Consider the following 14,351-nt stretch of genomic DNA (forward strand, 5'->3'; position numbering starts at 1 on the left):
AGTTTCAAATCTGTTCCCGGTGCCAAAGAGCCCAGAGAGGATCACTTTGTTTTCCACTGCCGCCACTTCATTAGACACATTTTTCTGTTTCTAATCTTACAGCCAGTGTGGGTGCACTGGCCCGTGGCACAAAACCAATGAGGTAAAGTTTGATCAGTAAAAAGCTCAGAGATGAGTCATCCTGAGCTTTGAAACACATTTTTTCCTCCTCTTTATTTAATGTTCCAATGTTGACTCAATGTTAATATTTTATTTTCATGCCTCGTGGAACAACAATAACGCCACAGAGCTTCATTTGGGACAACTTTATTATATTGCCAAAGCTGTACATGTTCTATAAATACCTTTTTTTTTTTTATATATATATACTGGAATACTTACACCTGGCATCTCGTATCTTTTTTTATTTATTTTTTTTTAAAACCTCTCTTTACAGCAGCCAGCTATTACAGTGACAGAGATGAGTTGTAAGAATCCAGTTTAAAATAAAATAAAAAAAAGAAATATCCTTTTAACTTAAGCTGAAAATAGATCAGATTTGGGGACGTTTCAGATGGAGTTCTTCATGGATGGAACAGCATCTCGTTATCTTGCTCTATTTTCCTTTGGACGGTTTAACATGAGTTTAACATGGGGAGGGGACGGGGGGGACGGGGGTTTAGCTGTGCCGAGATATTGCTGATCTGGAGAAAACTGTTCAAAATACATGACCGCACGTGTACACACACAAACACACACACACACTCTCTCTCACTGTGAAGGTTAACGGCCCGGAGACCAAACACTTCTTCACTATCGTGGAACATTTAACATTAAGACTGGATGATCTCCTCGGGGAGCAGGTGACTGCGGCTGGAGGCTTGGACGCGTCTGGAGGGTCAACCACAGGACACACACACAAAAAAAAAAAAAGGTTTTTATTCCCTCGTCCTCCTCAGTGTTGTGTAATCGCAGGCGTTTTAGTTTCGGCCGCACAATAAAAAAACAACCGGAATTATTCAGACTAAGGAAATTAAAAAATCTTTTTCGATTTCCTTTGCATTTATTTTTTTGAGTAAAAGATGAAGTGATGATGCAAGTAGTCAATAGTTGGAGATGTGGTGCGACCACAGGAGCACTAGGATACTGTTGTTATTCGGCTTTTAAAATGATTTAGACGCTATAAATCTATCAGACCTCTTGAATTTCCAGGTACAGTACAATTGTACTTATTATATTTAGACATTTGTGTATTTTTAACTACTGAATACAAGAGGATAAATGTATAGTACTGTTTCCAGATTGGATATTTAAGGGAAAACTAACAAAATAAAACGTATAGCTAATTTTTCTTGTTGTTTTTTGGGACATATCAACACTTAATCAGAATAAAAATGCCTCAATCAGGAGAGACCGGATCGATCGGAGGTAAATTTCAATCAGACAGAGAAGGGGCAAAGTAAACCTAAGGTATCTGATCATTGGAAATGTAAGTAGTAGCTCCTGATAGTCAAGGTTGGATAAATATTAGGGGACGTTTCCAGGAGGGACAGAAACGTGAAAAGATGAACGAGGAACCTCTTCCATGAAATTTCGAAAGGTTCGATGCTCCACAACAAAAAAAAAAAAAAAAGGAAAAACATCAAAACCACGACATCTCCAGCAGCTGCTCTTTTTAAAAACACCTGCCGTCACATCACTGATGGGAGGAGAGGCCTCAACTCTGTGGTTTGCATCCATATATGACCCGTTTGTACGTCGTGTGATTGACCCGCGACAACATTTAAAACACCAACGTCATGTCACGTCCCACTGAAGTCGTCATATTTAATCAATACGTACTATAGAAAAAAAAAAAAACAGATCTGTCTTACATTCTTCACCCTGTGGAAGCCAGTGAACTCAAGAAAACCTGGCTCTGGCAATGGCTATGGTAATAACTACTTACTAAGTATTGCACATCTAGCAAATCAACATTTTTGTAACATTATTTTTTTTTCTCAGAGAAATGTACAGTCAATATATGTATATATTAAATAAATACTATATATAGAAATATATATATAATATTTATTTGTTTTTTTTTTAATCCTCATAGTAACATGCAATTGATAACAGCAGACCACAGACGTTTTACAGCAGAACTAGAACAGTAATTGAGCCTGGTGGACCAGTCTAGGGCAAGAGAACACATCTTTTGAAACACTCACAGTATTTTAGGGTTCAAACACCATTAAGAAGCGTTTACATGCGGTGCTCCGGTGCAGTATACAGTAGCATTTTTCAGTATGGAGGCATCCTGCACTACAAGAGGATCTCTGGCTGTTTTTACCAGTTTAAACTTGGACAGGACTGGAACTTTACAGTAACCACGTATCACAGAGTAACTCACACAGTCGTATGGAGACGGGCGCGGGACGGGGCGGAGGCTACGCTCGAGTCAATGTCAAGGCTGTGCACGGGACCTGCATGCACTCTGTGCCTCGGTGGGGGGGGGGGGAGGAGGAAACCCCTCACATCTCACGTCGGTAAAAACGGTTGTGTCTCGGCAGCGGGAAGACGGCTTTCACGCGGAGCTCGAGGGGCGAGGATGGGGGGAGCAGGTAAACGTTTAGCTAGTTTAGGCGTGAACATCAGGACGACAGCGGTGAAGTATTTACACGACATCACAGACCACACACGTCCACACAACGTGATCTAAAAAGGATCTCAGGCTTGTATGTACAAGGAGGCTAAGGGGAGGGGGAGTGTGGGAGGCGCGAGGGGTGGGGGGGTTGTGTGCTTAGAATAATCGTAGGGATTGTCAAAAGTCTGTGGTTTGTGGAGCTGAAAAAGCCGTTTCAAGTAGAGAGGCACACTGAGGGCGGGGGTGGAGGGGGAGGGGGGCGACGGGGAGGGGATGGGGAGGAAAGAGGGGAGGGTGGGGGGAGGAGAGAAAGCGAGGGGTGTAGACTAGCTAGGAAGGGGTCTCGGTGACAGAATCTTGGGTTTTCCTTCCGCCTCCTTCCCCTTCACGGCCGCCACGTACGAGAAAAGGCAGAGGACCGAGTAACAGATCTGATGTGCCTGTGGGAGGGAAAACCAGAGCATCAAAGGTCAGAATAAACACTGAAGAGACGTGGAGAATGAATACTTCAGATTTCAATCTGTCAAGTATCTCCAAACACATTTAAGTCTCCTTCATGTCCCTAATGTTTTATTCTCAGTGCCTGGAAATGTGCTGATGATTGACCTCAGCAATCAGAGTTTACAACAGAATATTACTGACATTTTGAAATGAACACCATCGTAACGTTATGAGTATTAACACTTAAATCAGATCCAGGTTTAAGTACAGATGTGAAGTCATCCCATTTAGAACCGCACTGACCACACAGTGAGCTTCGGTTCAATTTAATTTTATGTATAAAGCATCAATAACAATTAAAATCGTCTCGAAACACTTTATAAAACCAAGTCTGAAACCCAGAGCAAGCACGAAGGCAACGATGGAATCGAATCAAACTTTAAGGTGGATACTTGTGACGAGGCGTTAACATGTTAACACCAGGTCTGAACAGGCGTTTCTGTAAGAACTCCAGGGAGTCAGGATGTTTTCACATCTGTAGTTTGTTCTGCTCTGCTCTCAATCTGTTGAACTTGGAGCATTTTCCCTTTGGTTCTTTTTTTCTTTGCACAAAGAAACGTCTGGGAATGAAACTGCAGTGTTCACCCTCGTCTATCCATCAAAAAAATACTTAGAGCAAGACCAACTATGTAAATACGGGAAGAAGAATCACCCTGAAAATAGGACACTGCTTCACAGGAGCTCATATTTACAAAGTGGTGAGTAGTTTGGTCACTTTCTGTCTGTACCACAGTGAGATTACTGGGTTTACCAGTGTTTCAGTTCACACATTATTTCATTGTTTTCATTATTTCATGTTGGTTTTCTCTAAAGAAACTGGATCAGCGTGCGCCTCCTCTGTGATATATACATGCTTTGTCTGGCGTCCGCCTTGTGACTCTGTGTTTAGTGGTGAACGCATTGACTCGGGGCAGAAGAAGAAAGGACTCACCATGGGGGTCTTGTACTTGTGGATCACCACTTCTTTAGTTTCAGGAACTATGCCAGTGCAAGAGACAAAACAAAGAATTCAAAGGCAGCAGGAACCTCAATGAGTTAACGTTTGAGAGCTTTTTTTTTTTTTGAGAGGGAGGGGGGGTTAAAGGAGTTTAACAGGAGTTTAAACGAGGTGTAGAATGGGATGTGGGCCAGGAAGAGTCCACCATGACAGTCAGGAGTACTGTAGTAGCACACCGACTTCAGACAGACGGTGACGGGGGAGAGAGGGGCCACTTTGGGTTTAGACAAAATTCAAAATGAATTAAAACGCAGCCCATCGAAGGTCTGAGTTTATATGGGGCGGTGTTAAATCGAACCGCTGGTGAGACATTCATGGCCCACATGATGGACAAATAAAAACACAAATCTTAGAACAAGAGAGGTTTAACATGTGAACAACAAACCCCCCACCCCCCTTTCTATCCAAGTGAACGGAAACATCACAGAACAGCAGCTACAAAAAGGGTGAAAACCCTTTGACCATGTCAGGACCATGTCACCGTCCACAGGACAGACTGACTTTTCATTAGTAACTGTGAACCCATAGCAGAGATGAAGAGGCTGAGATCTGGACAGATGAAGGAAAAAAAAATGTTTAAAAAAAACGAACAAACAAACAAAAAAAAAAGTTCCCTCCCAACAAAACAAATCCGTCCCACCTAAGATCTCCACTTGCTGAGATACAGAGGCAGACGGGTCAGAGGAAATGAAAAAGCTGCACGTGAGGGGTGAGATGATCTGGGGTGATCTCCGAAAATGGAAAGCAAGTGATGAAAGGAAGCGGAGGAAAACTCGTGGTGGAGAAAAGGCAAAACTATTATAAGTGAATAATTAAATAAATAAGAATGAGTGAGTGAGAGGAGCTGGGGTGAGGAAATACTCTGCAAGGATTTAGTCTGAGTAAGAAAGGAGAAAGGTGACAACACTTTACCTGCTGGAGAATGAAGGTTTTCATAGTGGCAAAGATGAGGGCAACATTACAAAAGCAGCACAGAGACACGGCAGTAACCCAGCCAGGCCCCCCCCCACGCCCTGACACTACCACTACCAAGCTGCTGCTGCTGCTGCTGCTCACTAATCTGCCTCCTGTCGTCAGGCTCGTGGACGTACGCCAAAACGTTTCAGGCCTTTGTCAATGTGGAAAATCTGTCTGAACATTTAAGGAGAACTCACACCTGGCCCTTGTTTATTTTAATTTTTTCCCAGTTACTAATCGTGTCGTATATAGAATTTGCTACAAATTAAAACTTTGTTCAGTCCGACGACCTAATGTATTATTTCATTCTTTACGCACATGAAGACTGATTTCAGCAAGTTGTTGCAGATGCATCTAAGTCCAGACGCTCTGGCCTCTGTGATTGATTTCTGTGGGTTTCTTGCACCGCACACTGTGACCAGGTCAGACCGATGCTGCTAGAGGCAGAGCTTTATGGAGGACGTACAACATGCAGAAATGAGTGTTCATTTAATAAACTGCTGCTAGCTGTTGGGGAGAGGCTTTAACGCGTCTCGTGCTTCTGCAGTGGAAAGCTGTAACGTCAGAGTAATTCAAATCTGATCTACAGTGTGAACAAAGTCTTACTCTTACAAAGATTTACTGAGCATTCAGGAAAATGTATTAGAGCTTTTAAAGGACAGTGACTTTCTATAATTTTAAAAGAGCCACTATAAAAAAAGTTAGACCGTCTCAGTAGGTTCAGAAACCTCCTGGTTCCTAGGGAGGATATTAAATGTGTAAAAATGAAATGTATAGTTTCATCTTTTAAAATGTATAAAGCAACAGTTTTAATAAATACTACCAGAGATAAGTGCACATATTTATATATGGTTGTTTCTTAAACAGTTTTGGTCCTTTCAAGAGATTTGTCTACTTACTTTATTTATTGTCTGTGTAATTTTAGTTTTAATACCACCTCCTACGTTTTTCTAAATCACACGAGAAAAGAGAAAGCTGGACGTTCTGAGCGCTTTCCACTCTTCAGATTTATTCTCCTCTCTACCACCACCACCCCCTGTGCATTCTTTATAAATAAAAATGTCACTTGCTCCAAGTGTGACTGGAGAGAAACCCACCACCTCTAACGGGTTCATCTGTCACGTAATCACCCGCGGTGTCTCCTCCAGGAAAGCGAGCATCCAATTTAGTGAACCCTTATTAGTTCTCGTCAATACGTTCGCCGTGAAGCTGAGTTACTGCCGTGCCGAGTACAGGCCTAGAATCAATAGATGGTGTAATTACCAAATTCCTCCAGGACAAAGACTCCCTTCACTGTATTGCACTTTTTAATGTGACTCAGCTCTATGAAAACCTAAGAACAAACAAAAAAAACAAACAAAACAAGACAGAACATTATTAACTCAACAACACTGGATGAAAAGTAAACACTTCATATTTATGATATAAGATTAGCCATGTTAAACTCGTATTATTCAGTATGAAAGGAAAAAAGAAAAATAATACAGCTACACATGGAATGCAAGCTTTTAACAGCTAACAAAGAAAAGGTAAGAAAAGCACACTATGAGAAGTTTCCATGATCGAACGCATACATGGGCAATGAGGAGGAATGCATTTAGTCTGCTCAAAGCTCAACGCTAATTCAGCATGTTTTCAATCAATGAAGTGTATCAGAAGTGGTAATTTTTTTTAACATAGATCAAAACAAACATTTATTTATTTATTTATTTATTTAAAGCTCAGAGATGCGATATGGCCCATATGATGCATACATGGAAGTTCCATATAAAATGTAGACACGGACACAAAATTAGATTTTGCCAAACAGCTACAAGAAGAAAAAGAAAACAGGGAAAAAAAATAAAAAGATAGAGAAAAACAGAAAAGGAACCCAATAAGATGTAACTGCTAATAAGCAAACACAGCAGAGGTTGTGTACCTTCCGCTCCTTGCAGGGGGAGAGAGCATGGGAGAGAAATGGTTTGGATTATTATCGGACAGAAGAGCACAAACACTCGACGACACTCCGAGAGGAGGGCGCTATATCCACAGGAGCCTCGAGCGGATTCAGATCGAGAATCTAGCCGAGAGGTCACCAGAGCCAATGTCAAAGAAACCCATCACAAGAGGACTCAGCCCCCCAAAAAACTACAGAATGGAAGAAAAATAACAGAGCGCTAGAGGTTTGACTAGGGTATCGAGAGCTGGATTCACCTTTGTTTCCCAGGGCTTTAAACATCTCAGTCCCCCAGAGCCCTCCATGCCTCCTCCTCCAGCAACAAGGGCTGGCACCAACGCCACTTGCTAACACAGCAGAACAGATAAATGAGGGCAGTCGCTGACGGACACCAAGTCCCACCGGTATCCGGCCCGGTGCTCGGTCACCATGACGCTGAATTTGGCCTTTTTTAAAAAAAATTTTTTGTCCAAAGCAGCATCCACGGCTCAATGATGCTCCAACGTCTGATGCACAACCAGAGGAAACACTTGAGCTCATGAACAACTTGTCCAAATCTAACAACTGTGTGGTGCTCTAGAAACAAGCATCTCCTCATGTCTTAGGTTGAATGGACTCAGCTTACACGGTGAGGTAAAAAAAAATACTTCACCCTTCAGAAAATAAAGTGCAACTTGAGCCAAGAGTCTAATGTAGAAGAATCAAGAACAGACTCACACAGCGACATCTGAACGGGTCAGTTCACCATGGTTATATATTTAAAATAAAAATAAATTTAAAAAATGCATCTGGCCAAGCAGAGAGTTTTGTTTTAAGTTTGACACAATCTCTGTTTAATCTGAAGTGTCCAGCTTCAACTGATGCTTCATGTAAATGTGGTTCCAGATGAGCTTTTCTAATTGATTCTATTGATCAGCAACTGATTTATTTTTCCAATCACAATGAATTATTTTGTGTAATATCCCCAAGTGCAATTACATCGATATGTAATTTTTTATTTCATTTTTATACTTTCACTAAGTGTTTAAATTGTAGAAATAAGTGTTGTTATTTAATATGTTTACCTAAAAACGCTGACTCAGGGAACCTCATACAATCTTCCAATGTATCAGTACTTTCTCGTATCTGCGCAAATGGCGATAAAATCTAGTCTATTCTATTCAAATGCCAAAAATTGTGTGAATTATTTCCTGATTTTCTTCTGTTCTCAGGTGTTGAATATGTTGACTTAAGCTTCAGAAAGATTAATATTAATATAAAGAGTCCCCATTGTGGGACAAATAAAGATTTTTCTATTCTATTCTATTCTATTCTATTCTATTCTATTCATCTGTGATATTTATTGTATGTTGTCCACTGACTTCTTTTAGATTTTATTTTGCAAAATAAGCCAAACTCATTAGCAGCACCAGCCACTTTATGCAGCATTGGACTCACTTCCATCTGTTATGTACCCTGGATTTTACATTTACATTTATTGACTTGTTTTTTCTTTCATCTCAGATGTTTCACACGTTTTCAAGCCTTTGAACATACGGATTAATTGATGATATGGCAAACTATGTCTATGACTTTGACTTTTCGATGCTATAGAAAGTTGTGGTTAAAAGTTGTTAAGATGCTCACACACTAGAGGTAACTAGTAGAAATATGGCTACAGGACAGGCCGGGGTCGTTATCATCAAGTCCAGTGAGATGTAGTGAAAATATTTTTAAATGGGCGAAGCAAAGTGGGAGGGTGTCAAGTTTAACTAATGTCCACTACGATCCAGACGGAGCAGAGCGGTTCGTGGTGTTTTCTTTTCAAATAAATGTAGCGGCATGAAGCGCTACAACTCGGTAACCAATAATTTACCGCTTTGATCACATTCGAACTAAAGAGAACTGGGTGAATTGTCCCTGTTGAAGCGTAGGCCAGCTCCGTCCACACACACACTACCGCTATTTTATTTCTCTTCTGCTTGTTTCTGGAAACATTCAAAAGGGTTACCTAGGCAACCAGAGCCCGTGACTGTACAGCTACATAGAGATGGGCAACGAGGTAAATTGTTTAATATGTATTATTAGTTGAAGGCTAATAACTGGCACTGCACAATGAACGAGTGTCTTGGTGATAGAAAAACTAAATAAATAAATCAGAAAATGTCTCATTTGCTCTCAGACACTAACAGTCATTTTAAACTTACTTGTGTTTTCTGTGGTATGCTAACGGGAAATTTCAGACAAACTGTAGTGACGTCTGTAGACTGTCCTGATAAAACTAACATTTTTTGAAATTAGATTTTATTAATTTCCTCTGTGAATCTGGACAAATTGAAACACAACTGTCTGCACGGCTAGATGCCACTATAGATTTTTTTTTTTCTCATCTAATTTGAGTGAACTGGGTTTAAACATGTAGGACATCAAGAGAAACACGTTGGCGTCCAATCTTCTTTACCCTCTGGTATCACCTGGTAGTTCTGTCGTTTTCTAAGACGCTCGAGACGTTTCTGTTACCTGCAATCGGCTCAGTCACTACCCGAGCCAGAACAGCTCCACACACTAATGAATCTGAGGAAACACACACGAACCGAGACTAATCGCTACCGGCGCAGACGTGAAGACAACACATGACGATGTTCAAGGGTCCAAACTTAAATGGAAAAGTTGCTATTAAATAGCCAATTATTAATGAAAAGTCTTTGCTCACGGTCGTCCGTCTTACCACTGTTGCACGACACACAGAGATTAACACTTCATCTCCTCCCACACAGTAACATGAACATGAGGTTTGAGCACCACGGATGTCAAAGAAACTTGTGTGGAAGGATGTAATAATACTGTTCTGAGAAAGGCATGCATACGAACACACACAAACGAACACAAAGTGAAACTGAAGAAAGAAAAAAAAAAAAAAAGGAAAAGAAAAAAGCAAATCCAAAAAAGCAAAAGCACAAACAGGAATTCTTCCTCTATGGGAAAATATCACACATGAGCGGCGATCAAATGTGTTGTAACCTGTGACATTTTCACTAGGATTTCAATGACAATAGAGGAAGACGTGACGTGATGAAAGGAAATGACACAGAGGCAAACAGGAGAGACGAGCAGAGAGGTGGACAGGAGGACGGGATGAGCCATCATGAGTGATTTTTTTTGTATTCTCATGCCCTTGTGTGAGATGAGAAGCGGTTTATCTGCTGTGGTACTGGCCTCTTACCTGGCTGTGCATGAATTTAAGGTTGATTCCCTCCAAGGTGACCTGCAGCAGGCCACCTTCACCGGTTTTCATGTCCTGGACGGGGAACTCACCGCCCAGCTCCGGACCTGAAGGGAGGAAGCAGGGGAGGAATGATTTAGCTTCTTATTTTATTTTATTTTTTGCATAAATGACATGAAGCGTGCAACTGTAATCACTAATTACAGTATATTCTATGACATCAGGACGCCTTCACCAACCCCAGTGCCTATTCCTGCAGGTGGTGCAGCCCACAGGGGTAAAATACAACAGGAGCTGGAGGCAGATTAGTGCAGCTTCGGTATTAATGTAGGTATCGCACCGGGCCGCTAGATACAAGTGGCTGAAATGAGTTTCCTCCGTACGGTGGCTGGGCACAGACTCAGAGATAGGGTGAGGAGCTCCCAGAGGGAGCCGAGGTTAAAGCCGCTGCTCCGTCGTGTCAAAAGGGACCAATTAAGGTGGTTTGGTGAAGTGGTTTTTGATGCCTCGGCCAGCTGGGAGGAGACCCCCGGGTTAAAGACAGAATTTGCTGGAGGGGTTACACGTCTCATCTGGTGTAAGGATGTATCAGGGGCCCTAAAGGGGAACTAATCTAGATAAAGTTTCTGGGGAGAGGGAGTTTGATGTCATCACACCCTGACTTTATAAGTGGACATAAGCAGATTAACGGATGTTCTACAATAAGTTTTTATAGCTTTTACTATCTTTTTAATATTAATGTTGCAACACTGACACTGTTTAACATCAGGAACTATGCACAGTCACTCCTGAGAAATATCTTTACTCACACAATTTGAAAAACGTAAGTAGGAAAGCTTGAAGAAAGAACGAAAAAGACAGTCAATCCATACCTGGTTTGATGCTTTGCTGTCTTGCTGCAGCTCTTTCCATACTGTCTTTAACACAGTAGTAAAGTTCACGACACTAAAATGCAAAGAAAAAAAAATGTTATGTGTTTAAATAGACCTTCTCCTATTAACAGTGAATGTAGAGACAAACTTTCTGACCTTTTTGGTGTAGAACTTGTTGAGCTGTGTCTCTTGGCCGTTGCGTCTCCACAGACACAACACCTTGGTCTTGGGGCAGTAAGTCATGTTGATGAGCTTCTCGTACCACCAGCGCTCGTAAACTGTACCGATGTTGCTGCGTAGGACGATGCAGTCGTCGCAAACCTGAAACAAGGACGAGCAAAGCGTAACGTAAATTAGACAAAAGCACGTACGTAAGGAGACACTTCTATAGTCGGGGCTTACCTCCATAAAAAAGATGTCTCCTGTGGTGTCAGTGCCAGCATGAACTACGAATGTTTGTTTCTTGATGTGACGGCTTCCACTGGGTCTGATGGACAGCTCTCGGCCGTTCTACAAATAAAGTTCAGTTAAATAATAAAAAAAAACTAAGCCACAAAGGTGGAACAATCTCAATTAGAAGCGAGTGACATTCACCATATTGGCCAGTTTGTCCAGTATCTCGTTGATCTCTTGGCTGTATGTGAGGCCGATGTGGGACTTGCCCATCAAGCGCCTCACTTTCTTCCTGATGTCATTTTTGTTCACCTAAAAAAAAAAAAAAAAAAAAAAAAATTGAAGACATCTGGAAGTAAAACACATCCTACTTTGCGTAAATCACCAAACAGGCCTTCATACTTTCATCATTAGCATGTATGCGATCATATTATGCAGCAGGGTGGCCAACAGTCTGTCTTCGTCGTCCTCCAGGCGCTTGCGGTCATGTTCTCCCAGAGACAAGTATCTATGTTGATGGACAAAAGGCAACAAAAGGAAAGCGAGCATTAACAGTTGGGTTATTGCTGCTGCACAGTGGATGACTACAGTGTCCAAACAGAAAACGGGCGTCCATTTCTGAAACCTTTCAATCATCTCCTGAGGTCCCTGGTCCATCCCCATGCCCTCACGCTCCAACATCACAGCATCTAAGTAGGCGTCCTCCCAGAACTGCACCTGGTCCCACAGCGTGGAGCGCTCCTTACCTGGAGACACGGAGACAAGAAGTCAAGAAGTCCACGCAGCAACTAAGATACGCAAGGCGTCTCCATCAAGACACACAAGAAATTTGTTTAAACTCAAACTCTACAGGCACATTTGGTTCTTCGATACGAGCTAATTTAAAAACATTTCAAACATGTTATGTCCAAAATTTAAGTGTTTTGGGTACACAATCACACATATTAAGGCTTGCTTTAACATAACAATGTAAAAATAAAGACAGTTACAGTTAATAAAGGTCCATTAAAAAACATTTAATAACTAACTGATGTTGCCTTTAAGTGCTGCTGCTTCTTCACATGAATCATGTGATTTTTTTTTTGTTAATTTAGAAATAGTTGTTAAAACGGCCACAAAATTACTATAAACCTACAGCTGCCATGAACGTAAAAAGATAAAATGAACAACAAATAATGTTTACATAATGAAAAAGACCCCTCCGCCCCGGTTTCACTCTGTTTATTCATCGGAAATCTTGACATTTCCCCAATCTTATTTACCAGCTGGCGTCTGCTTTGAGTGTGCTCACCTCATAATAAGATTTCTGGCAGCACTTGAAGGTAACACGCGCTCATTCAATATGCGAACTCATGAAATGTTAAGCTTTCAGGTCGACATGAAGGCTAGCGAGAAAAGTAGGCGGATGTGTAACCGAGCAGAAATTGAAATAGATGTTTAAAGGTAAAGAATGAGTTAATGGAAATCTGGACACAAGTGTGAGAAAATTCTCTGGGAGTGATCACTTTTTACACCCAAACACAGATGTGCAGCTCACGAAAAAAAAAACAAAAAAAAACATATCACAGGAGATGAAAGATTAAATACAGAACTGTCTGGTGACACACACACACACACACACACACACACACACAGGAAAAAGGGGCAAAGGCGAGCGATCGGCCCTACTTAGAGAAAAGGTTTCCATGGCAGCATCCTCTAGTTGATCCCAAACGGAGCTCTTATCGCGGCCTGGAAGAATTTCCCATGAGGAGCAGCATGAGAGAAGAAAAGCGGCGAGAGCAGGAGGAGGGGTTAAGGCGAAGAGGTGAGTAGGTTTAATGGAATAAACAAGAGCAGAGAGAGCCGAGACCCAAACCAGAGGATCAAAACAACTAAACAAAGACACTCATTTATTCAGCAGCGTATTCCCCTGGAGCCCGACGTGGATGTATTTCACACAATGAGGTAGAGAGACAATAATCTCGCTGTTTCGTTCTATGGTGTATCTGTACGTGGTCGGCTTCAAAAATGACTTCCTGTTTTTATATACAGTACCAGTAAATACGTTTGGACACACCTTCTCATTGTTTTTCTTTATTTTTATAATTTATATTACATTGTAGGTTAAAACTGAAGACACTATGAAGGAAGACCCAGATTCTTCACAGTTCTGGTGTCTTCAGTATTAATCTGAACCCATTAAATGTGGAGGTGTGTTGAAACTTTTGACAGGTACTGTTTTTAAAAACATACAGTTTATGACTGGCATTGCAAGACCAATAAAATGCTTTTAGTTTTAACCCTGTGAATCCTACTGCTAGAAAATGTCTGTGTAGCTAAAGGGTTTACTTATATGATTTTTGTCTTTTGATAAAGGCAACACTTTTAAGTCTGCAGCAGAAAAGCAAGAATCGGCCAGATGTTACGGGGTCAGATAAATGAGATTAAATGAGAATCAAACACACTAAAATGACCTGCGTAAATTTAAAACTGATGCTCAGAAAGTGAAGTGGAGACGTTTTAAAGAGGTCTTAGTAAAGGTCTGTTTAGGCAAGTTCTCAAAACATGCTATTTTGTGACATCTGCTGTGGGTTAATGTTACTTTTTGTGTGTGCATGCATTCAACTTAAATGACCCCAAACTACTTCCATAAATAATCTCAGCTGACGCTACTTCCAAATTTATGTGAATTGGTCAATCGCCACATGCAATGTGAATTACCTTTCACCCTGTAGCAGATGTTCAGTTCACTGGTTCACAACATTTCATATTACATCATTTCTAAGGTCATCACATGTTCGACTTCTGTTTTTTTCCCCCCTTAAATATAACTCTTTCCACGTTAAGTGAGAGTTCATTGTAGTTCAGTGAGGAGGCAAATAAATCAAATCCCTCCATAAATA

The 14,351-nt window shown here is 41.1% G+C and overlaps 1 protein-coding gene across 35 annotated transcripts in view; it reads right to left on the reverse strand.

Annotated features, from left to right (window-relative positions):
* Positions 1-290: 290 nt before the first annotated feature.
* Positions 291-14,351, reverse strand: part of madd (MAP-kinase activating death domain) — a 44,227-nt gene continuing 30,166 nt past the window's right edge. For 16 of the 35 annotated variants that reach the window (XM_047581155.1, XM_047581145.1, XM_047581139.1 and 13 more), the window contains 12 exons: positions 13,135-13,197; positions 12,092-12,212; positions 11,869-11,974; positions 11,668-11,778; positions 11,476-11,583; positions 11,230-11,394; positions 11,074-11,146; positions 10,202-10,308; positions 6,982-6,990; positions 6,324-6,393; positions 4,038-4,084; positions 291-3,045 (listed from right to left, as the gene is read on the reverse strand). In XM_047581155.1, coding sequence (XP_047437111.1) covers positions 2,932-3,045; positions 4,038-4,084; positions 6,324-6,393; positions 6,982-6,990; positions 10,202-10,308; positions 11,074-11,146; positions 11,230-11,394; positions 11,476-11,583; positions 11,668-11,778; positions 11,869-11,974; positions 12,092-12,212; positions 13,135-13,197 — 1,094 coding nt within the window. In that variant the 3' untranslated portion in view covers positions 291-2,931. The remainder of the gene's footprint in view (positions 3,046-4,037; positions 4,085-6,323; positions 6,394-6,981; positions 6,991-10,201; positions 10,309-11,073; positions 11,147-11,229; positions 11,395-11,475; positions 11,584-11,667; positions 11,779-11,868; positions 11,975-12,091; positions 12,213-13,134; positions 13,198-14,351) is intronic. The other 19 variants (XM_047581159.1, XM_047581161.1, XM_047581166.1 and 16 more) reach the window with 5 other exon arrangements.

Source organism: Mugil cephalus, chromosome 3 (genome assembly GCF_022458985.1).
Source record: "Mugil cephalus isolate CIBA_MC_2020 chromosome 3, CIBA_Mcephalus_1.1, whole genome shotgun sequence".
Taxonomy (NCBI): domain Eukaryota; kingdom Metazoa; phylum Chordata; class Actinopteri; order Mugiliformes; family Mugilidae; genus Mugil; species Mugil cephalus.